The 27,145-nt window shown below is 40.6% G+C and overlaps 1 protein-coding gene across 1 annotated transcript in view; it reads right to left on the reverse strand.

Moving 5' to 3' along the window:
• LOC309556013 (ATP-binding cassette sub-family A member 13-like) overlaps positions 1–26,687 on the reverse strand; it is a gene marked incomplete at its 5' end in the record, with an annotated part of 219,981 nt that extends 193,294 nt beyond the window's left edge. The window contains 3 exons of the mRNA XM_082258276.1: positions 13,119–13,290; positions 15,152–15,405; positions 26,550–26,687. Coding sequence (XP_082114402.1) covers positions 13,119–13,290; positions 15,152–15,405; positions 26,550–26,687 — 564 coding nt within the window. The remainder of the gene's footprint in view (positions 1–13,118; positions 13,291–15,151; positions 15,406–26,549) is intronic.
• Positions 26,688–27,145: the final 458 nt, after the last annotated feature.

Raw genomic sequence — 27,145 nt, forward strand, 5'->3', positions numbered from 1 at the left:
TCTAGTGGCACCCCCCCCCGAGGGTCTGCACTGGTAATCAATGATCTGATTACCAGTGCCGACCCCCCCCCCCCTGTCAGGGGAGCCGCCGATCGGTGCTCCTTTACTCGTGCCTGTCAGGCACGAACTAAGGATAGCCGATCAACGGCTGTTCCTATTTACTACGTGACCAGCCGTGATTGGACACGGCTGATCACATGGTAAAGAGCCTCCGTCAGAGGCTCTTTACCGAGATCGGAGATGCAGGGTGTCAGACTGACACCTCGCATCACCGATCGCCGCTCTGCGCGCCCCCGGGGGGCGCCCAGAGCTATGTTATCCTGCCGCCGTCATATGACGTCCGGTCAGGATAACACAACCACATTCCCGCCGTCAATTTGTAATAGGGCGGGCGGGAAGTGGTTAAGACAACATCAACTATGGCAGATTGGTATACTGCGAATAATAATTAACGGGTTCCATACCATTATTATGTCTGGTCTCTATTCCCTAACTATTACAGTTATTTGGAAATGTCTAATTGCCATTTAAAGGTTCATATTTAAGGCGGGAAGTTTGATATTTCAAATTAATTTATCCCATGTAATAATGGCCTTTAGTTGATGCTGTCTTGCTAGTATTGATGTTGTCTTGCTAGTATTGTGTACATTGGATTATATGTTAGTCCTTTGCGCCTTTTATCCACTAGATGGTGCTATTGCTGATCCATGTATGTGCCGATTATTTTTGTTATTGTATTTGCAATTTGTTTTTCTGTTCTTATATTTATGTGCAAAGTCATTATGGGGTCAGCGTGGCAGTTTTCTATAGTTTCTGTCTCATCTGGCCTGCACATACCGAGCTGGTAAATTAAGCCCCGATCTTGGTGTGTGATTACTTATAGCTCTGGTTCCCTCTTCTAAGATGGCGGAGCGGTCCTCACCGACTTCCGGGTACCCAGCCCAACCTTCTTGCTTAAATAGATGGCGTCAGTACACTGTCCGCACCTTTGAAAACGTCATCTGTGACGAAACGTCGTAAGGACACGGCGTACTGACGTCATCTGATTGCGACTAGGGAGTGCGGACGAGTGGAGTCGTCCGGCCGGCAGCTATTATCAAGGCTCTTTACTTCCTGGCTTATTGTAAGTGTTATTTGCATATTCTGAATACATTTAAAGTGGTTTTACGCTATGGGAGCCTTTCTCTCTTTATGGTGGTGTATACCCTGTTTTTTTCTGGAGTCTTCCGGGCTAGAACATACTGCAGGTCAAGTGTCTCTATCCAGGAAGTCTGATTTATCTACAGGCGTGATTAACATCTAAATGTGGTAAGAGGTGACTTCTACTGGTGAAGGCTGGCACTGGTTCCTAAGTGGTACACTTGATGGTTTTGGTACACTTTGGCTTGTTCATTTATTTTACATGGTAAGAGGCGATTTCAGCTGGTGGAGGTTCAGCACGCAAACTTACATGATTATTTCCATTCACTTTGGCATTTATCTTATTTTCGCATGGTAAGAGGCGATTTCAGCTGGTGAAGGCTACACTTCATTGTTATATGCGATTGCCCATATTTCACATTGGTAAGGGGTATATATATCAGTTGTCCTATTGCATGGGATTTTTTCTTTATTCTCATAACTATTGATTTGTGAACATTCACACTGGTGGAGGTTATACACACAATTTTTCTGCGCCAATCACTGAATGATCACTAGGGTGTTTTAGTCACCTTAAATCGTTTGTGTTGGGTTTTACGCTATTGCGTTTTTCATTTAATTTTATGATTCAACGACCACTGAATCACCACGAGCATACCGGTTCTGATCTTCCATCAAGGGGACAAGATTCACTATAGAGAACCTGCACTTTTTACATAGTTACATAGTTAGTGAGGTTGAAAAAAGACATCAGTCCATCCAGTTCAACCTATGATGTGTGTGTGTGTGTTTGCTTTTAACCGTACATTGTATACCCCTGTATGTTGTGGTCTCTAAGGTGCCCATCTAATAGTTTTTTGAAACTATCAATGCTCCCTGCTAATACGACTGCTTGTGGAAGAGAATTCCACATCCTTACCGCTCTTACAGTGAAGAACCCCTTACGCACTTTAAGGTTAAACCGCCTTTCCTCTAGTTTTAGTGAGTGGCCACGTGTCTTATTGTATCTCCTTTCTCTGAATAGTTTGTTCCTTATGCTCGGGTCACCAGTACAGTATTTGTACATTGATATCATATCCCCCCTCAATCGTCTTTTCTCCAGAGAGAAAAGGTTCAGTGCTTGTAGTCTTTCTTCATAGCTGATGTCCTCCATTCCCCTAATTATTTTTGTTGCCCTTCTCTGGACTTTCTCCAGACTATGTAACTATGTAACTTTACATTTATCAACATTAAACCTCATCTGCCATGTAGTTGCCCACCCCGTTATTTTGTTCAGGTCTGCTTGCAAGGTTTCCACATCCTGCATAGAAGATATTGGCATGCCTAGTTTAGTATCATCTGCAAATACTGAGATTGTACTAGATATCCCCTCCTCTAGATCATTTATGAACAAATTAAACAGGATTGGTCCCAGGACAGAACCCTGGGGGACCCCACTTTCCACACCCGCCCAATCCGAGTACTCCCCATTAATCACCACCCTCTGTACTCTCCCCTGGAGCCAGTTCTCTATCCAGGTACTCACCTTATGATCCATACCTACCTTCCTTAGTTTGAACAGTAATCGTTTGTGGGGAACGGTGTCAAAGGCCTTTGCAAAGTCCAGATATACCACATCCACAGGCTTCCCTTTATCTAGGTGGCTGCTCACTTCATCGTAGAAGGTTAATAGATTGGTTTGGCAGGAACGATTTTTCATAAATCCATGCTGATTACTACTTATAATACCGTTTTCATTACTAAAGTCTTGTATGTGGTCCCTTAACATCCCCTCCAAAATTTTGCAGACTACAGATGTTAGGCTGACCGGCCTATAGTTACCCGGGATATATCTCGGCCCCTTCTTAAATATTGGTACCACGTTGGCTTTTTTCCAATCAGCTGGCACCATACCCGTCTGTAAACTATCCTTAAAGATCAAGAATAATGGTCTGGCAATCACCTGGCTGAGCTCATTAAGAACCCTCGGGTGCAAGCCATCCGGTCCCGGGGATTTATTTATGTTAAGTTTCTCTAGTCTATCCTCTGTTAGCCATGGCGGCACTTCCTGAGGTGTATTATTTAGTTCAGCCTTACAAGCGGGGTTCGTGTAGCCCCCCGATTCCTTTGTGAAGACTGAAGAAAAGAAATTATTTAACACTTCCGCCTTTTCTTTGTCCTCAGTGCCCATATTTCCTTTATCATCTTTTATGGGGCCAATGTGTTCTGGCCTCGCTTTCTTACTGTTTATATACTTAAAGAACTTCTTGGGGTTCTTTTTACTCTCCTCCGCTATATGTCTCTCGTGTTCTATTTTAGCCGCCCTGATTTCATCTTTACATTTCTTATTACATTCTTTGTAATGCTTAAATGCTGCCAATGACCCCTCAGTCTTGTATTTTTTGAAGGCCTTTTCTTTAGCACTAATATACATTTTTATGTTGGAGTTTAGCCATCCAGGGTTTATTTTTGCTCTTTTAAATTTATTTTCCTTTGGAATGCACTGGCCAATCCCCCTGTTTAGTATGCTCTTGAAGCGCTCCCATTTTTCCTCCGTGTTCTTTGTTCCCAGGGTTCTATCCCAATTGATATTTTCTAGCAGCAAGCGTAGTTTAGGGAAATTGGCTCTTTTGAAATTCAGTGTTCTTATATTACCCCTATGTTTCCTATTACTGTAATTAATACTGAAACTTATTGACCTATGGTCACTGTTTCCTAAGTATTTCTATATCCGTGATCAGGTCTGTATCGTTGGTACTCAGTAGGTCAAGTACTGCATTGTTTCTTGTCGGTGCATTCACCATCTGACCCATAAAATTGTCCTGCAAAACATTTAGGAACTGCCTAGCCTTGGCTGAGTGCGCGGTTCCTTCTGCCCAGTCTATATCTGGATAATTAAAGTCCCCCATTATAATGACATTTCCCATCCTTGCTGCCAATCCTATCTGTAAAAGGAGGTCCGCCTCACCCTCCTCCCTCTGGTTGGGGGGCCTATAGCAAACGCCCAATATTACCTTCCCCACCGTGCATTCCCTTTGAAGCTCTACCCATAGGGATTCTGCCTCGTCCATAGCTCCATTATTAATATCATCCCTCATATTTACCTGTATACTGTTCTTAATATACAGACATACCCCTCCCCCTTTTTTACCTTCTCTATCTCTGCGATAAAGGGAATACCCCTGAATGGTCGCCATCCAATCATGAGAGCTGTCAAACCAAGTCTCAGTTATCCCCACAGAATCTAAGTCCTCCTCAAACATCAGCAGCTCCAGCTCTCCCATCTTGTTGGCCAGGCTTCTGGCATTGGTATACAAACCTCTTAATTTTGATCGGTTACATTTATCCTCATTTGATGTTTTTAGGCTGCTCTCTTGATTTTTCCCCATACCCACCCTGGGTATAGGAGCTCCGAACACCCTACCGCTAATGCCCCCATTTCTGCCCTCTGAAACTTGCTTTCCACTGTCTAATTCTACATCTGTACCCTCCCCCCCATTCCCTAGTTTAAAAGCCCCTCTAACTTTTTGGCCATCCTTGCACCCAGTACCTTGTCTGGTAAGCATACATCCATAAGGAGCCTGGTCCGGAAACTGAGTTTTTACTTATTGATGGACTTTTATGGAGTTTACATCTCCATTACTCATTAATAGCGTGACTTGTTTTAGAACTGTTTTTTGGGGTGTGGTCACACTTGAAGTTGCAGCTATACATACATTTTGTTTCCATTAGCGCGGTTACTATCTCTTATTTTCCATTTGTACAAGAGACCTATTTATCCCTAGTAACGAGGAGCTGCAAAATACATACAGTAGTTTCTGGCAACATTTTCATAAACAATTTAAAGAGGTCAGTTTTAGTTGTCATTGTCCAGGTAGCCTGCATAGAAGTTTAAAGCCCAACTCCAGGCAAAAATAAAAAATGTTTTCCCATGCATTGGGGCTGTGTCTGCACTGCATGGGTCAACTGCTCATTTTCTCTAGGGGTGAAGATAAAGCTTATACTCACCCGATCCTTCGATCCACTGGAAAGCAGCGCTCCCCAGTGGTTCAGCGGTGGGCTGATCCTGGTCTATGGAGCCTTCTCTGGGCTTGATGACATTAGTAACAGTCCACATTTAAAGACTGCTGGGGCGTGGAAGTGCCAGACTAGGAGGATCAGAGGATTAGGCAATTAAATCTCCTTTCTCCTCTCTCCTTGACAAAACAAGCAGTTAACCCATGCGTTCTGGGCAGAAACCCACTGCATGGGAAAACATTTTTTTTTTATTGCTTGGAGTTAGGGTTTAAATGCAGCAGTTTTTAAAAAGTTGATCATCGAGGATGAATCCTGTGTCATTAAGTAATTACTTTATTATTTAATAATAATGATGGACGAAGGATGGGGCGGTTTGCAAACAAAATCCGCAAACTTTCTCAAATGTTCGCGAACCGTAAGTTTGTGGCGGACCCCATTCACTTTAATGGTGGGTAAACATTAAAAACCTCCAGGTCATATTTGCAGCCACAAAATACTTACTAGCTGTACACACATAGTCCCACAACATGGACACTGGCATACCAGAAGTATTGCTATTGGAAAAGTTGCCATAATTATTTTTTTTTTTTTTAGACAAAAATTTTATTTATTTTTTTTCTAAATCAGCCAGAACTGACAGCAGCCGGTAAATACATGTCAAATACATATAGGGTCCATTCAGACGTTTGTAAAATGGTCCGCATCCGTTCCACAATTTAGCGGAACATTTACAGACCCATTGATTTTTAATTCCAGTCTGAAAAATTAGGCATTCACAGGACAAAGAAGTAAGTGTCGGCCAGTACAGGCCACATAAATTAGCCAACAGGCGTTCACCTGACAGCAAAGAACTTTGTATTCTGTGGCTGGAGGTACATTAGGCATTCACAGGATACAGAAGTGTCGGCCATTACAGGCCCCAAAAATTAGCCCACAGGCGTTCACCTGACAGCAAAGAACTTTGTATTCTGTTGGTGGAGGTACATTAGGCATTCACAGGATACAGAAGTAAGTGTCAGCCAGTACAGGCCCCAAAAATTAGCCAAAAGGCGTTCACCTGACAGCAAAGAACTTTGTATTCTGTGGCTGGAGGTACATTAGGCATACACAGGATACAGAAGTAAGTGTCGGTCAGTATAGGCCCCAAAAATTAGCCAACAGGCATTCACCTGACAGCAAAGAACTTTGTATTCTGTGGCTGGAGGTACATTAGGCATACACAGGATACAGAAGTAAGTGTCGGTCAGTATAGGCCCCAAAAATTAGCCAACAGGCATTCACCTGACAGCAAAGAACTTTGTATTCTGTGGATGGAGGTACATTAGGCATACACAGGATACAGAAGTAAGTGTCGGCCAGTACAGGCCCCAAAAATTAGCCCACAGGCGTTCACCTGACAGCAAAGAGCTTGGTATTCTGTGGCTGGAGGTACATTAGGCATTCACAGGATAAATAAGTTACAGGCCCCAAAAATTAGGCATTCAACGGACATAAAAAGCCATTTATGCCGCTGTATTTACCTAAGACAGAGACCATGAATTGTTATGGGTGGTGGCGGATATTTGTGGGCTGTCATGAGGAATTTGAATCAAACATGGTCTACTGGTCCTATGTGTTGAATTCCTCCGAGATGCATGCCTCATTCATTTTTAGAAATGTGAGGTAGTCAACACTGTTGTGAGCTAGGCGAGTGCGCTTATCGGTCACGATCCCCCCTGCTGCGCTGAAGGGACAGGACATTGGACGAGGGGCAAGCCAACAGAGTTCCATTGCAAATTCTGCAAGCTCTGGCCAGAGGTCAAGCCTGCCCACCATGTAGTCCAGGGGTTCATCACTTCTCAGAGCGTCCACATCGGCTGTTAACTCGATGTAGTCGGACACCTGTTGGTCTAGGCGTTCCCTGATGCTGGATCTGGAGGACAGCTGTGGATGAGTCCGCTGAAAGAATGATCTCATATCAGAAGTGACCAACACATCTTCAAACCGCCCTCTTCTTGCAGTCACTGTTGGATTGCTACCCGCAACTGTTTCTCTGCGAGTGAAAATTCCTCTGCCAGCACACGCAAAAGCAGAATGCAGCATTTTCCGAAGCAAGGCCTGGAAGTGCTGCATTCTGACAGCCCTCTGTGATGGTGTTAAAACTTCCTCCATTTTTTGTTTGTACCAGGGGTCTAAGTACGTTGCCACCCAGTACAGGTCCTTGCCCTTTATGCTTTTTATACGGGGGTCTCTCCTAAAACACTGGAGCATGAAGGCCCCCATTTGCACTAAACTGGAAGCGGTGTAGTGGAGTGGCTCCCGATCATCATCCAGGATAATGTCCTCCTCGTTCTCCTCCCCGATCCATGGACAACACCAGGGATCCCAGAAAGGTTTAAAGCATGCTCTTCTTGCTCCTCTTCATCCGCCCTGGCACCATCCTCCTTTAACTCCTCTTCAGACTCCTGTTGTTGACTTGTCTCATATGGAGTAGCCCCCCCCTGGGAATTCATCCAGCATTGCGACGTCCTCCTCTTCCTGCTCCTGGATGGCTTGATCAATAACACAATGCAATGCATGCTCCAGAAAGAAGGCGTAAGGTACAATGTCACTGATGGTGCCCTGGCCGCGACTGACCAGTTTGGGATCTCATCAAATGGCCGCAGAAGTCTGCATGTGTCGCGCATGAGCAGCCACTGACGCAGTGAAAAAATCCAAGCTCCCCAGAACCTGTCCTGCCGCAGAGTTCGTACAGGTAGTCATTAACTGCACATTTCTGCTGGAGCAGCCTATCAAGCATATACAAGGTTGAGTTCCATCGCGTTGGGCAGTCACAATAAAGACGTCTGACCGGCAGGTTGTGTCGCCGCTGTATGTCAGCAAGGCGAGCCATGGCTGTGTATGATCTTCTGAAATGGGCCGAGATTTTCCTGGCCTGCTGCAAGATGTCCTGGTCCCCAGGGTATTTGACAACGAAACGCTGCCGGACCAAGTTCAGGACGTGTGCAATGCATGGCACATGTGTAATTTTGCCCTTTTTCAGCGCGCTCAGCAAATTAGCACCGTTGTCGCACACCACTTTACCAACTGTCAAATTGAGCGGTGTTAGCCACTGATCTGCCAGTGAATGCAAAGCTGAATGGAGTGCAGGACCAATGTGGCTCTAGGCTTCCAGGCACAACAGACGCAGCACAGCATGGCAATGTGTAACCTGGCATGTCGAATAGGTTCTGGGGATCTTGGGCGGTGCAGTGGAAGAGACGGTAGCAGCGGAAAAGGATGAGTCAGCGAGGAGGAGAGGGAGGATGGAGGAGGAGAAGAAGATGCACGCCAGACGGTTCATCCAGTGTGCAGTATTAGTTATATACCTTCCCTGCCCATGTTTTCTAGACCACGTGTCTGTGGTCAGATGTATCTATGTATCTTGGCACCGACACCGTGTGCCAGAGATACATTGACTTGCCACTGAACATTGCAATATAGCTCTGGGATGCCCTTCTGCGAGAAATATTTCTTTCCTGGGACCTTCCATTGTGGTGTTCCAATGGCCACAAATTTTCTTTGCGGATGCACACAGCAGAGAGTGCAGATAGAGAGGATGAGTGGGGTGCAGAAGAGGAAGGCTGAGTGAGCCACTCAACCAAGTCTGGTGCGTCTTTTGACGTGATCGAACCCACCTTCTGCAACTTCCCACTTTGGCTCCGGCCTGGTTCTCCTGCCCTACCCATACCACCCCTGCGGAAGAGCCTGCCTCTTCCTCTGCCTGTCATTTTTTAGATGACCCTGTGACAAAAGTCTCTAGATAAGCGTAGTATATGTGGAAGAAGGTATAGAACACCCCGCTTCAATCTGTCATTTTGGGGGGCCACTGGTTTATAACACCAGTTATGAAAAATATTTTCTAGCAACTTTTGTCATTGTGTGTAGCAGAGTTAACGCAGCGAAAGAGGCACAATTTCTGCAGTACCCAACAACACTATTATGAAAGTATAACACCCCGCTTCAATCTGTCCTTTCAGGGGCCACTGGTTTATCACACCAGTTATGAAAAATATTTTCTAGCAACTTTTGTCACTGTGTGTAGTACAGTTAATGCAGCGAAAGAGGCAAAATGTCTGCAGTACCCAAATATACTATAATATGCTTTCTATATTACACTCCTATATACTGCACACCAAAAAATAGTACACCTAGTCCTTTAAAGGACTTTTGTGTACCTATTACTGAGCGATCTGTGTCACTGACAGCCTGTCCTTGCTCCATACAGCAACCTCTCCATACACTGACAAAAGACAGAATATAGACAGTACACCTATACCAGTCCTTAAAAGGACTTTTGTGGACCTATTACCGAGCAATTTGTGTCACTGACAATCTGTCCCTGCTCCACATAGCAAACCTCTCCCTACACTGACAAAAGGCAGAATGTAAAATGGCAGCCAGATCAGGTCTATTTATAAGGTAGGGGATATGTCCATGTGCTGAAATGTCTCAACTGGCTTTCCTGCACCACCTGATGGATGTGTCATGAGTCAAAGTTCTTCCCAATGTAAAAGAATATGGCGGCCACGAACATCGCCATATGTTCGCATGATCGGCGGACAGCGAACGAGCAAAGTTCGCCACGAACCGACTGCCGGGTGAACCACAAGGCCATCTCTATTTAATAAATAAAGTCTCAAGGTTATTTAATGGTATGTATTTTTTTATAAATTGATATCTAATCAGTGGTCTGGTTCTCAAATGTACTGCTTGTTTACTGTGTTAAATAACATACAAGCTAGACCATTTTGTGCAGATTATTGTAGACATTGATAAAATAAAACCATTCAAAGTCCAGTTTGTCAGCACTATTAAGGCTGGTCAGTTTATAAGAGTATATTTAGACAAACTGACATCATCAGGACACCAGGATGATACACCTTCCCCAAAAGATTTATGTGCCCCACTGGAAGCTAGCACTTGCTGCAAATGCCATTGTAATGCCCCTTGGATGAGTGAATTCAAAAAGATCTAAACCATTCTCCAGGCACTAACAAATTATTTGTTCACTAGTTGGACCTAGTGACTAAAGACTACTGTCATGAAGCTTAGTGGACCCATGGTGTCAAACAGGGGTAACAGGGGGATACACACTGATGCTATACAAGAAGCAGGATCAAAGGCCACAGACAGGTGGTTTGAGTGAACAGCAGGCAACAGCAGTCAAAGCAGAGGGTCAGAACACATACAAATCAGATTTCCAACAAACAGTCAACATCAAACAGCTCTGGATTCTGTACAGGCTGAATGTCCAATACTCATTGTAGCATGTGTGTACTGCAGCCTTACCATAGATGTTGTGCTAAGTAATGACAAAAACTGGCAAAGGCTCAAGATTGTTCATTACAGCTACAGTATATCCTGCAACTGCTGGGGCCCTACAGTCTGTATCCTCCATCATTTGATCTTTTTTGACGCTAGGCGATCTAGAAGCAGTTATTGTGCCAGCTGTTGTATGGTTTGTGATAGTGCCTCCCACAATTGCCAACATTTTTACCCCAGCAAGTACAAGTTTTACTTTTACTCTTACTTTCTCTTTTGCCTCCTTATTTTATGTTAAGGTTTATCTAAACACTAATCCAATAAATTATCCTAAATAGCACTACATTTTTTCATAATAAATTAGGTGTTTTTTTTTTTTTTTTTGTACTGCTCTACCAATAATGTAACACATGATTGTATTATTCCATTAATCCTGCAACCTACACTGAATACTATTGCTAATTATTTTTTTCTATTTTTTTACACTGTTTATCAGCGTAATTTTAAGGATTTTGAATCTATGTTCAGCATAAGCACTTTTTTTATAAGCTTTATTACTTACACACTGTGTATGCAATCTGTGAGCTTTTTTTTTCCTGTTAAGGCATTTTGTCTTTAAAGAAAATATTGGCTGTTGTTTTTAATTTGGGGAAGTGGAACATTTTGACTGGACTGATATAATGGTTTCTTGCTTTTAAAGTTGCAAGGCTGCAAGCCAGTTTCTGTCCTAGGTGCAACCCAGCATTGTTGTTTGTGCGAGACTAGTCACTAAGTAATTGATAATGTTGCATCGTTAACTAATATGAAATAAGTGTGTTGACATTGTTTATGACTCTTTTGTTCCTGTTGATGAGTCTAGTCAACTGAGTAGGACATAGAAATCCCTCATCAGCTTGCAATAGACTACACAATTTTTTTGGGATACCTATTTATAATGCTTTCTCATACACTCATTTTTCTCTGGCTGGTAAAGGGGGCAGTGAACAAATCAGTGTACTCATCTTAGCTGCAGTCTTCAATAAGCAGATGATGTGTTCTGATAAAGTTAAAGCCTAAATGAGCTTTTATTTTAAGTTAAAGTGGTTGTAAACCCCATTCATGAAAGTTGAACTATACACACATATATGTAGCATTTACTAATCTCTCTCCAAAGCTCTAAGTTTCATTTCTCTCTGGTGCTTCGTTCTTCTGTTATCAGCATGAGTCACTTCTGACAAGTTCTCTGACACATGAGATTACAGTAGTTTAAAATTTGTGTCAGGGAGGGTGCTTAAAGGTAGATAAGCAGAGAGCTTGTCTATTCAGACTACAGCTCTGCATGTTCCTTCGTTCCTCTGCCTATGTGGAGAGGGGGTGTGTCCCTTTCCTCCAATCAACTCTCACAGTGTAATTCCCCACCCATCCCTTTGTGCTGCTGAAAGAGGAAGAAATATTGTAACATGATCTGCACTTTCTAAAAAGTGTAGATAGAGGAAGACAGTAGATATACAAGTAAAACTTATGTGGCTGGATTTGTTTAATATCTGTGTATCATCTGAGGCTATTCACTTTACTGGGTATATGTGAGGGTTTACAATCACTTTAAATACATTCCAGGGACAGCAAATCAAAAGGTGTGAATGTTCAATTGAACTTTAGGAGGCATTTTTGTGAAGCAGTGAAGCTGACATTCACTAAAAAAACTGCAGGCAAATCAATTACTGTAATTTAAAGCATGTGGACCAGGAAGATAGCACTCCAGTGTTAATGGATAAAAATTCTTTATTTCTCCATAAATATGACAGCATTTATGGAGAAATAAAGAATTTTTATCCGATAACACTGGAGTGCTGTCAAACCATTTTCTACAAAAACTATATTCCCATGGTTCACGGACTGGACGTGCACCCAGTTTAGATTGAACCATTATCTCCCACCTGGAGCGGCATAGATTCCTTTGTGTTGGTGACCAGGAAGATACACTTGCAACCAAAATCCTAAGCTATAAATCCTATTGATTTTTAAAAAACAAATTTAACATGAATAAAATAGAAACAGTTATTAAAAAGTATCTCTGTCATTATTATTTTCTTGGACATTACAGTGGGCATCAGAATGCAAACATCCACTCACAAATCCACTCGAACACTGCAAATCTGTTAGAAATATCTCTGACCATTTATGCACAACATCATCTAGCTGCCTTTTGAGAACATGATTAGGCTCTAGAAAGCTGGAGTTGCCAAGTCACCAGACAAACTTGATGAGTTTTTAAACTGAAATAATTGAGGGGTGCTTACATTTGAGCTTGTGGCCAGGCTATGAACATTCAAGTATTTACATATTCCTAATAAGTAAATGTGCTTTACAACAAGATTTCACTGACCTATATAGCTGCAGGCATTGTTGCATTCACAACGGAAGTACTAAAATCCTTATCTACACCAGGTCAGCTAACCCTGAGCACCCTCCATGCAGCCTTTCACACCTCTGGTGCTAAGAGAATGACTTTCAAAACCGGAAGCACTTAATCCACAGTGCCTGCAGTTACAGCTGCCAATGATGGTTTGTTCAAGTATTTACATATGTTTATGTAGACAACATGTTTCATTTACGCTTTCAAGCACTTACACATTCATAACATTAACATTAGTTGAATGTTTTATCATTTTCATACTCTTTAGAAGCAAAGTGAAGCTAGGACAAAAAAAAAAATGTACTTCTCCTGCTTTGATGCCTAAGCAGATGTCCTTCACCACAATGTTATTTTGGTAAGATTTTCTGAGATTGTAGAGTAGAAGTATATCATTAGGAGTCATTCCATCAAGCACCCTTCCACGTTCCATTACAACATCCTTGTCATTGGAACTGTCATATAATAGTGATTCATGTCTGGAAAAAATGCCCAAAAATTCTAAAGGTTATGTTGTTTACAAATCACTCCAAAAAAATATAGCAGTCAATAATTATCTCATCTGTTGTCTAAGAAATATCCTTAAAATTTCAAAAGAACACCTGAATACACTTAATATGGTCTAATGGAGCTGATCCATTTTTTGGGGGATTTAGGATATTTTTGAAATATAGAGCATTGTTCTATGGATTATATACACACTCTCACCCCTTCCTATAGTGGCAGATTAATGGAAGACTGACGTGGATGAAGCGGTATTGACACTCATACAACTAAATAATGTATATCTGGAATGTTGTAAAACACTGCCAACATGCTTAAATGTCAAAGATGATATGTCCTGTGAAATTTTGGGTCATAACTAAAACTTCCCCCACTTGCATCCAATGTCAAATATTTCACATGTCCCTCCAAGCAAGATCAGACTTCTAACTCCACAATCACATATCTGGTGCTGGATCGTCTCCATAGAGGCAATCAATTGTACCAACAATGGGAATGCTGCACACCAAGATGAAAAATAATATTCTTTCTTTATTATCCACTTCAATACTGGGCACTTACCCTCTTCCTGCCCAGGCAAATTTTCAGCTTACAGTGCTGTCACATTTTGAATGGCAATTGCGCAGTCATGCAACACATATTACATTTTTATAATTTTTAGAGACAGACAGCTTTGCTTTGGTGGTACCTAATCAACACTGAATTTTTACATTTCTGCTAAACAAACAAAAAAAAAAAAAAAAAACGTAAATTTTGAAAGAAAAATGTTTTTCTGTTATAAACTTTTGCAAATAAGTATTTTTTTCATTTTCACTGATGGCCACTGATGAGGTTGCACTGATGGGAACTGTAGAGTCTGCACTGATGGACACTGTTGAGGCTGCACTGATGGGCACTGATGAGGCTGCACTGATGGGCACTGATGAGGCATCCCTGATAAGCTGCACTGATAATCAGGGCACTAATGTTTAGTGCCCTGATTATCAGTGTAAAGAATATAAAGAGAGCCTTTCCGGTTATCAGCTTTCCTTTCTTCACACAGTGCATGAAGAAAACGTGTGATCAGTTGTGATTGGACACAGCTGATCACATGGTAAATGGCTGCTGAGATTGGCCATTTGCCACGATCTGTGATTGCGCCCAGTGAGCACCCCAGGGGGTGCGTGTTGGGGGGGGGGGGGGGTTCTAGAGGAATGTCCATGAACACCCTTTCAAAATTGGATGACCATTTGCCGTCTTTTGGCTATAGCATAGTACTAGAGTGGTTAAAATAGCTAGCAGGAACAGCTTCTATTCTGTTACTAGTAATATTGTCTAGTAATACTAGACACAGTGCTTTTTTAAAAGAATAACTGAGAAAGTACTCTGCCCAGTGCAAAACATGTTAGAAAAGAAACTGTTCCTGCTGGCTATTATAATAAAGGTAGAATATTTTTTTTGCATCTCTACATGCAATGTTGCTGTTGATGGTACAATGGATTGCCCTACTTCCATATTTACTTCTGTCAAAATTAAAGTGTATATTTTTCTGTTACTTTTTTAAATGCATTGGAATGAATGCTCTAATAAGAGAGAGACTAATGTTAATGGAACAATGTTAATATATGTTCCTTTGAACTTACTACTATATGTATCAGTATTCCACAAGTAAGTGTGCTAATATTATTATTGTTATTATTATTATAATTATTGCAGACCATTGTTTTCACAATCATAGTACATAATATTACAATAGTCCTTTTAAACCTTATCTCTGTAATTATAAATCAGACCTTCTCAGCCTAGTCAGCGTAGTCACATAAAGTATCAATTATGGACATTTTGTTAAAATCTCACCTTTGTCTTTGAAACGATTGTCCATTTATGACAAGTCTCAAGAAAAATAAGATGCTCCCTTGTATTACCATTGCAGCAAATGTCCACCCAAGAAAATCCATATGAAATGGACTGATGTAAGAATCAATTCCAAAGCTTTTTATGAGGTCAAACTTTACTTGTCTCAAGGTAAGTTCCATCAAGCCATTTCCAAGGCAAAATTGAGGAAAAATTAGGAAAACCCATTTAAGTATATTATGGATATCTGTAAAACTCTGTGTAATGAAAATAGTATTGTTTCAGTTAGAATGTATCACAGATTTTGTGATCATATAGTGCAAGTAAACATTATCCATATTTCTTAGGTGTATGTTTTGGGCTACATTACATGCTTTATTCTGACAATTACTTGTTTTAAAATAGAAAGTAAATTGATAGAGAAACAGCAAATTTGTTAGGATAACGTGAATGTCTTCCTTAATGTGAAAGTACTCCATCCGTACATACCCAGGATACAATTAAAATATCAATCACGAACTGCCAAGTAAAATTCCAAGCAACATGTAAAAGCAATTACTGAGCTACAAGTGCTAACATGTAAACATTGAAATTGCGCTAAACCTAGACAGTTCAATCTACCTTTGTATAATTGGCTGCAGACACTTTTTTGCAGACCATCTAACCAGTCAGTAGTAGGGATGAGCTTTGAGTTAAGGCCAACCATTAGTCTAACCTGAATTCAAGCTGTTTGGAGGTCGCCGAACGGGCAAACTGAATTGCCAGATCTGCTGCAGCTGGAAGTAATTCATTTAGTGGGGTTATTACTACCACTGCAAAATGACAGCTTTAGGCCACCCGCCAACTTGTTTCAAATTGTAAATAAGCCAGCGGCATCCTTGGCAATGTCATTGACCAAATATGGTAATGATCACATTTTGGTCAATGACTTGAGAGAACATCTTAGGCCAGCTTGTTCACATTCAGCAACCAGACAGAGAGCTGTCATTTGTGACGAGTGCCTGACAAGACAGGATAATCACAGTAGTAATCAACTAAAGGCTGAAAGATTGCTTCAAGAGGGTGAATGTCTGTATGTTGACCAAGCCTCTTCATCTTCAGCTCCTGAAATAGCTTTGTATTGATGCCTCTCCCCCCCCCAACCATAGAAAAAGAGAGATAGAGTTCTCGCTTCCTTTCTGCCTTCTAGCCTGGTGTCACAGGATGAGGACAAAGAACCGAGTACCTACTGTGACAGTGCTAAGCCCTGCAACTGGATAAATAAAGGTAAAAATGGAACAGGATTCACATTAAGACAATGCGAAAATCCTGTCTAATCTTTCTGTGAAGAGAAGACTGAGGTTTCAGCTTTCTGTGGGTTTTGTAATACCAGATCAGGGCCTGGAGCTTGAAGGTTCCAAAGTGTCTTGGGGAGCCTTCAGTACTGTGTCTGGGTCTTATTGGAGACCTGCCATTTGTGTAAGTATGTAGGTGTGTGTGTCCTCATTATAAGCCAAGCCTGATCACAGCTCAGGACTCCTATTTGCAGACAGAGCCTCTGTGTGGAGATAGGTGTGTGCTCCAAATCTCTCTACAAAAGGTCAGAGGTCACAGACTATATTTGGCTAGTGCTGCTTCACCTAACGCAGGATCCCATTCCCTTAAGACAAGTTGGTCAATAGGTACTTGGTTGCCCCCATGGTGCTATATTCTCTAAACATGTAACACAAGAAACAGAAAAAAGGTAAAAGCATAGCATACAAGCAGAGATATGATTAGTAGACAGGCAGGTGGTAGTCCCAGGCAGCAGGGGAAAGTGTGTCAATAAACAGGCAAGGATCAGTCTAGGGGGCGGCCAGAAGAAGCAATCAATAATAGACAAGGGTCGACTCAGGCTGCAGGCAGAGACAAGGTCAATAAACAATGGTCAGTACACAGATGAATCAGATCAGAGACAAGCTGGGGCAACTATTGAGGCATGTAGGAAAACCTATTACAAGCCTTTGAAGGAGGTATGTACTGTGCATTTGTATACTTGCACTCAAGTTTATATATCTCACTGCAGTTGCTGTAACAGATATCGTTCTTGATATTTGACAAATGTGTTTATATATATATTACTTCTAATCCAATAAAAAAAGTGCAATATAAGATGATCCCAAATACAATTATAAGTGCTACCCTTTTCTACAAACACAAATTAAATAAACATCACTTTGCAAATCAAATTTCCATTGTGACATACAAATAAAGTGCTCTGATGTGCTAAATATTTCATATAACATACATCTTTTAGTAGTGATCTCTAATTGTAACAAAAGCCCACAAAAGTCATTGTATAAATAAACCTATTAATCTTCTATAAAGTGCATTGTGCAATCCACCATACCTCTTTATTATTATTAAATAGAATCCAGTGCAACTCTTTTCCAAGCAATGTGTAAAAAATATTGGTGCGCAGGATCTGTGAAGTGAATGAAGCTGCAACCTTAGAGCCAAAAGGTGATAAAGAATGATAAAGAAAAAATCAGGTGCGCTAAATTCACGTATGTCACAAGTCAGGAGGTATATGATACTATAATAAGTATCTACCACACTCCTGTGATGTGTACCTTGGTTGATGTGCAATCAAAATGGGTATACAATAACACTATATACTCATGTACATAAACATAAATATAAATATAACTGTGATGAATAAATCGTGGTGTATCAATGTCACTCCAGTGAAAATCAAAAACAACACAAAGGTGCACGCTGAAAATATTCAACATAAAGTGTCCAATAATTCAACCATTGCCACCTCTGTGTGATGGGTGCAAAACGTTAAAAAAGGTGCATATAGTTCCAATTATTCCCACACAGGCTTATGGTAAAATCCACCTAGTAGATTCCCCCTGGGCTTGTCTGGTGCAGATAGGTCCCACCACCTTATTGGATGGTGTAGGACCCACTAATAATGGGGTACTTTGACGTAGTGGTGGGCTTGAGCACTATATGGCCATATGGTGGGACCAAATCCCCATTTTTATTTATGAATTGTCTTCAAATTTGGTAGTAATTTCTTTTGCATGTGTGTGCTATTCTTTTTTAATATACATGTCTTTTGGTTCATAGCTGCACCAGCTTTAGAAATACATGGGTATGCTCCCCCAAATTTTTTGCTTGTTTATAATTTGTGTCCTGCCTGACACAATAGAAAAGTTCAGTGGCAGGAACTTTCCCTAACCAGTAGTCCCAGTCTGCAGGAAATGGGCTAAGTATTCAATAGCACAGCAGGCTCCTTGGATGCATTCCTGGTCCTGCAGAGTCTACTGGGGACCAATAAGAAAAACAAATGGCTTCCTGGATTATTTATCCACACTGTCGCCTTTAACACTTGCCACTCTCCTTGCTACTTGTTTTGCTGCACAGTACAGCCCCCGGCTCACAGTTTCCCTTGTGAGTCTCCATTACTATCTTTCTGAAGAACATGGTTAGTCCACAACAAAAGCCCCCTGTTGGAGGAGGTGCCACGTCCTGAAATGCAATAGTACAAAAGAAGAAAATCCCCTAAGGGTTTGGGACTTTTTAGGCACGCAAATAGATACAAAAATTTATAAAAAAATATTGGCATTTTATTATACAAATATATATAACATACATAATACATAACAGAGTAAATTGGCAAACAGTTCCATAAAAACACAGCACAGAGAGAAATGCAGAAGAACAGCAGCAGGATACCCAACGCGTTTTGAAGCTGTATGCTTCTTCTTCAGGGGTAATTAGCTAGATACTGCAAGTAAGGTTATCATCTGTGATTGTGTTGAGATTTTCTGTTTGCTGGATTAAAACCAAATGTGTAATTCCAGAGCTTGCCTGTAGGTTTCCAAAACAACGGAAAAAAGAACTGAACCCCCTGATCAAAAAAGAGGGGGGGGGGGAGAAAAGAGGAGGGAGAACTGGTCCCCTATGTAGATAGTAGGTTAGAATAAAATTGAAGATATCCAGTACATATGCTGTATGTGGCTGGAGTCCAAATAGATACAGGAACTCAGATGCAGGTTGGGATCAGGACAAAAATTCCTTAACCACATGCAACTTAGAGGAGCATACAAAGTGATCGCCGTCACCTCAGGCAGGATGAGATCTCATTTATTATGTATGTTATATATTTTTTGTATAATAAAATATTTTTGATCAATTTTTGTATCTATTTGCGTGCCTAAAAAGTCCCAACCCCTTAGGGGATTTTCTTCTTTTGTACTATTACTATCTCTCTGGGCTCTTTTCTCTCAGCACCAGGCAGCTTCGTCATTCCAGTTCCTTCTGGGTGACATCAGCTCCCCACAGCTGTCCTCAAGCCACACAATGTGGCCAGTCATCTCCTGCTGTTTGTGAACAGCATCAAATTATGCTTTCGCTTAACGTTCAACTCCCTTCCGGCTTCCTGTCACAGACCTGTCAGTCACCTGCAAGAACAGGAAGCTCCTATTTGGTGCTATCAAAATGCCCATGCTGCGCAGTTCCTGATGCTTAAAGGGGCCACTGGACAAGGCAACACACTTCACCCAAAGTCCCCCAAAGAAGCAGTTTTACATTAAAAGCTAAACAAATTTGATTCAGTAATAACATGCAACTAGATACCAATTACTAATATAGGCAAATTACTACCCGCCATGGTGTGTTAGGAGAATAGCTGGGGGTACCATCCATCTGGTATAGTAACTGGGTGTTCTAGTGCCTCAGGAAGTCTGCTTTGGGGGTAATAACCTCTTTAGAGCTGCTTCCTTCTCTACTGTGAGTGTCTTAAGCATGTTCAGGAGGGTGCAACTAAAATACTTTGGGGTTTATTTACTAAAACTGGAGAGTGCAAATTCTGTTGCAACAGTGCATGGTAGTCAATCGTCTTCTAACTTCAGGTTGTTCAATTAAGCTTTGAAAAAACAATTACCTGGAAGCTAATTGGTTTCTATGCAGAGCTGCACCAGATTTTTCACTCTCCAGTTTTAGTAAATCAACCCCTTAAGCTGGATAAATACTATTCAACTTTTGTTGTCAGATTTTCTTTAGATTTACCTTTTCTATGTAGTGCAAGGGCCTGCCTGATTGCATACAAATTGAACGTGTTTAGGTTTGACCTCCTATTATATGGATTTGGTAAGTCTGAAGGAAAAAATCTAAAGAAAATTGTATAGTGTGTATGGCCCATTAGTCTGTTGGTCTCCTTGTGGATAATAGGGGATTGTTCATAACTTTTGGGTCCCCAGCATGTCCTGAAACTTCCTAATGCACCTGCTTGGTAAAATAATCAGTCACCACTGAAACTTTAACCAGTCCACTCATATCAGGTTCAAAGCACAGAAAGTTATTGCACACCAAAACCCATGGGACCTCGACAGAGGGATCCTTCTATAAATGAGCCCATTTCAAAGCTACACCAATCCTATTCAGTATGATTCATTCTGGACCCATCTGGAGAATTCATCAGCTCTGGAAAAACATTCCACAATTGTTCTGTAGTAGGAGCAAAATCCCAGGAGCAATTTAGGCTGTGTTGTCTCTGGGTCGAGGCCTGGTGGCAACATCTTTCAACTTCTTGGCATCAGTAGACACTACTTTAGCAGAGACTACATGTTCCAGGTAGGTGAAAGATTGTCAATGGAATAAAATTTGTGAAGGCACTTTAACACTTTCTCCAAGCATTGTTCATTCTCCTCTTGTGCCCTTTCATAGTCAATTAGATCATCCAGATACACCACCCATTCTACACATTTTATATCTCCCATGGTTAAGTCTACTGGGTCAAAGGTGCCCCAGTCAAGCCTTGAGGCATTCTGTAAAAATAAAAGAACCCTATGGGGACTGTCTTACTGTCTTAAGAATACACGAGAATCTGGTGGCATGCGCTCCTCAAATCTGGCACACTAAACTATGATGGATGTTTAAGTGTGCCATCTATTAACGAGTCTGGGTGCTCTTTGCAGACCTTGCATTGAACTTACTCTTGGAGAAACATTCTCACTATCTTAGATGTTGAGCTTGGAGTTGGTTAATGCACTCTGGTAGTATGGCAGTGTATGCTGTGTAGAAAGGCTCCGCGGAGTTAAGATGGGAGGTGGATGTAGTTCGATTCACCTGTCCAAGCAAATTTCAGGTTCATGGTTTTACAAAGGAGTCCATAGTGTTGCAGACACTGACAGTGGTTCTTTCCCACACCCTCTCCAAAATTGTATGGGGATTAGCAATATCTCAAAGTCTCACTTAATTTGGGTTTTTCTCTAATACAAAGTAAGGTCCCAACTGTTCCCAGCTCTTCAGTGCAGCTCAGAAAAAGGCCATGTTTCCTGACTGTAAATTATTTCTGTCTTCTTCAGCCATCATAAATTTCACTCTCTGATCAGTTACTGGATCAAATCAGCCTCAGCATAGGGTGCATACTTTCTGATGGATAGTTACATCTTAAGGGGATGGGAGCAGATTATCAAGTCTGTTAATCCCATGATCAAAAAACTCTTTGTAGATCCTAGATGCCACAAGCACACAATGGCTTGTGTATCAAGGTCCCTGGCTGTCAGACAACTATTGGGTCAAATGAAAGCTTAATCTCCACAGTAAGAATACTTCTTTGCTCCACTCTCCTAGATTTATATATACATCTTTTAATTCTGGTAGGGACAGATGCCTTAGGTGCTTGACATCGAGGTCCTGGTATAGCAAAATCACTTGTGCACCGAAGCCACTAAGAACACTCATGTAGATTCTTTGCACTTGAACAGTAACTATTGGTGAGATGCCTACCAGCTTATACAAGAGTTTATTAGAGGTTGCTGTGGTCATAGGTCTGGTTGATTGAGCTTATACCTTCCTCTTTCTTTGGTAAAACTTCAGACAACACTAAGACTGGCATTTTGAGGATTAGTGTGCATTTTTTCTTCTGCACTAGGAAACTCAATAATGTGAGGCTCTACTTAGAGCCTCAGGCCTTCCCATTTTTTAATCATATTCTGAGTTAAAGTTAGATGACGTGGTTGGACCCCCGACTGGCTTCATTCACTGGGGCCCTTTGAACTTTCCTGATAACTTTGCAGGCAGTAGCTCTGTTATTGAAAAGCCATGGTTTATAACTTTTAAAGACTCTTTAATGACAGGTGTTATACCATAAGATTGGTGCAAGGCCAATGTGGAGCTTATATTTTTTAAAAGTCTTTACAAAGTAACTTCAGATCTATTAGTGGGATAATTCGGCTGGTTGCAGGCTGGTCGGTAAGTTGAGCTGGGCATTTTCTTTGGTTTTGTTTGACATTGAAAAGGCCATTTATAGTTTTGAGCAGTGGCAATTTGTTATACTGTTGGAATACTGGGATGCACTGGACATCTTTGCTGCCATTGTGCTATATGCTGGGTGTCAAATGCACCCCTCTGCCTTTAAGGAAGGGTTGGCTCCTTTCAGTCTCACCTGCCCTCTGCATATCCATTATAATGCATGTGCTTCTAATATGAAGACTCTCAGAGTTTAGAGTTAGGACTGCAGATAATACTGGGGTGCTATGAAGTGGCTCTGCAGCTTACGCACGCATTGGCGAATGTGTGCAAACTGGGCCCCTGTTTTTAACGCAGACTGTTAGATGGGATAATTCAGTTGGCTGCAGGCTGGCCATTAAGTTGAGTTGGGAATTTTCTTTGGTTTTGACATTAGTAAGACATCATCTAATATATTCAGATTAATTTTGGACTCCAATTCTCAAAATTATATTGTGGAACTGGTGAGTATGCGGAGAAGGGAACTAAATTGATAAGAGGCAAAGAGCATCTCATTTAGCTGAACTGAATTTATTGTCCCTTGAGAAAAGGCATTTAAGGGGTATGATTACCAATAAGAAATACGTGAATGGTTCATATAGTGAATTTGGTGAAAAGTGATTCACTTTAGGGTCATTAAAAGAACAAGGAGATACTGTTTACGAATGGATAAAAAGTGGTTTAACCTGCACATAGGGAAAGGCTCCTTCACAGTAAGAGCCATAAAAATGTGTAATAGATTCCCTCAGGAACTAGTTTAAGCTCACTGAGTTCTTTTAAAACAATCCTGAACACACAGAATGTGACTGTCTATTAAAATGTATATGTAAAAACACCAATGATTGTTGATTCATGGAATATCCGATTGTCTTAGAGGATCAGTAAGGTATTTTTTCTCTTGTTGGGGAAAATTAGGCCATGTTTTTAGGGGTTTTGCCTTCCTCTGGATCAAATATGGGTTTAAGGTTCTTTATATTGAAGTTTAAATTGTATTATTGTATTGATTCTTTTTCTATTGTTTGAACTAGATGAACTTGGTGTCTTTTCACACATAGCTTTGTAATGCCTTTATGAATTCCTCCACAGTAGCTTTACAGTACAGGTTTAAGTTAGCTCATTCGTTTTGATTGTAGTGCTATGCACAATCAATGGTATTTCAACACAGCAAACATAGAATGGGTGCTATGCGTCATGGCAGCACCTGTTAGCCTGCGCATTTTAGCATGCATTGCCACAGTACACAGTTGTGAAAAGGCTCTCAAAATACTAACAATGGCTATAAAATACCCAAACTCAACATCTGATCCAGATAGTTTCAGAGCCATATTAAAGCGGTTGTAAACCCTATAAAAAAAAAAAAAAAAAAAAAAAAAACCTTCAAGACAAAGGCATAATGAGCTAGTATGCATCGCATACTAGCCCATTATGTTTAACTTACCTTAAAACGAAGCCCCGACACGGACCCCCGGACATCGATGCGGGCGCTGCCATGATCCCTCGTCGTCTCTTCCGGGTTCTGCGGCTCCGGCGCGCTGATTGGCCGGAAGAGACGGCTCCAGCGCGCTGATTGGCCGGAGCCGCGATGACGTCACTCCCGCGCATGCGCGCAGGAGTGATTTTTCCGGCAAGCTCCCGGCAACTTAATTGAAGGTCCCCCCGGACCTTCAGAGCGCATGCGCCGCTTTAGGAGATATTATTTGTACCTACAGGTAAGCCTTATTATAGGCTTACCTGTAGGTAAAAGTGTCAAAAAGCGGGATACAACCGCTTTAATGTTGAATCACTGTGGTGCCTTTTAAATCAGGTTAAAGCTGATCTAAACCCAAACACTAAAATCTAAGAGGAATTTTTAATCATTTATTTTGGCAGTTTATGATCCTGCCACAAAGGAAGTATTATAATTCTCTGTCTCTGTTTCTCAAAAACAGGACTGACCTTCCCTTAAGCTGGATACACACTATACAATTTTCTTTAGTTTTTTTCCTTTAGATTTACTAAATCCATATAATATGAGGTCAAACCTAAACACTTTTAAATTGAATGCAATCAGGCAGACCTTTGCAAAAGAAAGCTTGCCAGCTGGCTGCTGAATGTCGACAAGCCAATTATTAGTTAATAATGTCACCTGGGATACTCACTGGCATGTTTACTATCTGAAGCAAGCCAGCAGACAGTTCGGAAGTGACTCAATAGATGACGATAGTGGTACTACCACTAGATTAATCAGTTCTGACTTCAGTTCAGCAGCAGCCAGAGGTTTGGACAGGTGGACAGGCATAATATGGCCATTTAGTTCACCTTTTTGCCGAACCTCGAACAGCTAGAGTTGGGGGTCAAACCAAACCTGTAGCTCATCCCTAGTGTTGGTGCACTGTGATGCTATCATTGCTTTATGGCACTTCAATGCACATTTCCAATGCACCTGCACTGCAGCACACTACAATGCATAGTAAAGCAATGCCATGCTTAATATTGCGCATGCACCTTTTCTGTGCATTTTGGTCAATTAGACAGCCCATTCAAATAAGCTGACTGAATGCAATGCACAATAACATGTGTAGGAATGTAATTGGACAGTCCAGACAGTATTGTAAAACCTTTGTCATTTGTCATATTTTTAGAATCTCTTATATTGCTATTGGACATAATAGGTATAGCAATTTCTTTGCTATTGTAACTGGAATAAAACCCAAGTTGGATAAGTAATGACATTAAATTAAGTGTTGAATTTGCGGCTATATTTAGCACAAAGTATGAATATACATTCAATGGTAGTAAAAAGCTGTAATGAGCATTAGTTATGTCAATAAATTCTTTATGGTGCACTTGGCAGCTCTTGATTCTCTTTCTTACAACCTTCTATTTCTTTTTTTGGTGCGTTTTTTTTTTTTTTGGATAAGTTCATGCTTATAAAAAAAAGTCAAATCAACCATCTTACTTTCAATAACTTCCTAACCTAATGAAAAACAGACTTTTTGACTCAGGTGCTCACTTAACCCTTAATGACCTCCAGTGTTTATTTTCTTTCCACCCCAAATCCTCTCTGGTAATGTCCTCACCTGTGCACCTGTGCAATAAGTCCTCATAGACTTTAAATAGGGCAAACTTTTACACTAGAGATAATAAGGATACGAGAATGGGAAGAGGGTCTAATTTGGTTAAAGAAGGTGGGCTATTGGGTAGGCAGCATAAAGAATTACAGACTAACTGAAAAATGCAGAAAACAGGCAAGAGTCATGAACAGAGTGTTTATAAATACAGTAAACCCCTGTTATATCGTGGTTCAGTTTTCGCGGTCCCAGGATTTCGCGTTTTTTTCTGTAGGACCTAATAATATTATTTTACTAATTAAATCATTGTTAATTAAGTATTTTTGTGTTTTCCATTGCTCTTGCTCTTTCTCTCAGTATCTTTTATGTGTTTAAATGTGTTTCCATTGTTTTAAAAGTGTGTTTAAAGACCTTAAAATGCTTTTAAAAGTACAATGAAAGTTATAAAAACATGCCTACAGTGTATTTAAATTGGGTATTTCTATTTCGCGGATTTTCATTTATTGCTGGTGGGTCTGGAACGTAACCCCCGCGATGGAGGGGGGTTTACTGTAATGCCAGTTTGAGACACTGACGTGCAGCAAATGGCCAGCTTAACCCTTGTTTTCTAAGCACTGTTCTAAAGCACTAAACAGAATCGAATGTATAAAATCCATCTTCACCATTTGTTGATACAGTATGCTCGAGCTTCAGAACTGTGGTCAAAGCCTTAAAACAATGGTGATGAGTGTTTGCCTAAAAACATTGCATGTGATCACAGCAGTAAGATGCTGACAATGAAGCTGACCTCAGGGACGGTTAACCAACAGTCACCTGTAGAATGTTAGTGGAAACTATACATTTTTTTACAAGATGTATGAAGAATCTCTATTTTGAAGACACAGACAGCAAAAATGTTATATACAGTCACAAATATTGCTTGAAATCAAGGTTACACTTTAGAAGGGACACGTATGCAATCAAAACCTGAAAATAAATGGCTATCGCCTTTTTTTTATGTTAGAAATGTTAGTGAAAAATAAAAAATAAGTGCTGTGACTGGCATTCCACACTGCACATTGTGAAATTTGTATTACTGATTTACTAACCTCAATGTTTGAAATCTCATCTAATAGTCGTGGCAGAAATGTCAGCAACATTGTACAAAGACCAAGCATACAGTTTGTGGAAATATAAAATATAAATGCAACATCTGAGCTGGAAAAAAATCCTGAAATAAGGTACATCCAGGGGAAAGTTGCATACCTGAAAAGGCAAAGTAAAGCATTTCAAAATGAGTATTTTAGTCAAACAATAAATAAAAAAGTATAATATATATATATATATATATATATATATATATATATATATATATATATATATATATATATATATATATATATATATTACAGTATATATATATATATATATACACTGTATATACTGTGTACACAGGTACAGTACAGCTCACAAAATTAGAATATCATCAAAATGGGAATATAAATGCAACATCTGAGCTGGAAAAAAATCCTGAAATAAGGTACATCCAGGGGAAAGTTGCATACCTGAAAAGGCAAAGTAAAGCATTTCAAAATGAGTATTTTAGTCAAACAATAAATAAAAAAGTATAATATATATATATATATATATATATATATATATATATATATATATACAGTATATATATATATATATACACTGTATA

Source organism: Pelophylax lessonae, assembly GCF_965119305.1.
Source record: "Pelophylax lessonae genome assembly, chromosome: 5".
NCBI classification, from domain to species: Eukaryota; Metazoa; Chordata; class Amphibia; order Anura; family Ranidae; genus Pelophylax; species Pelophylax lessonae.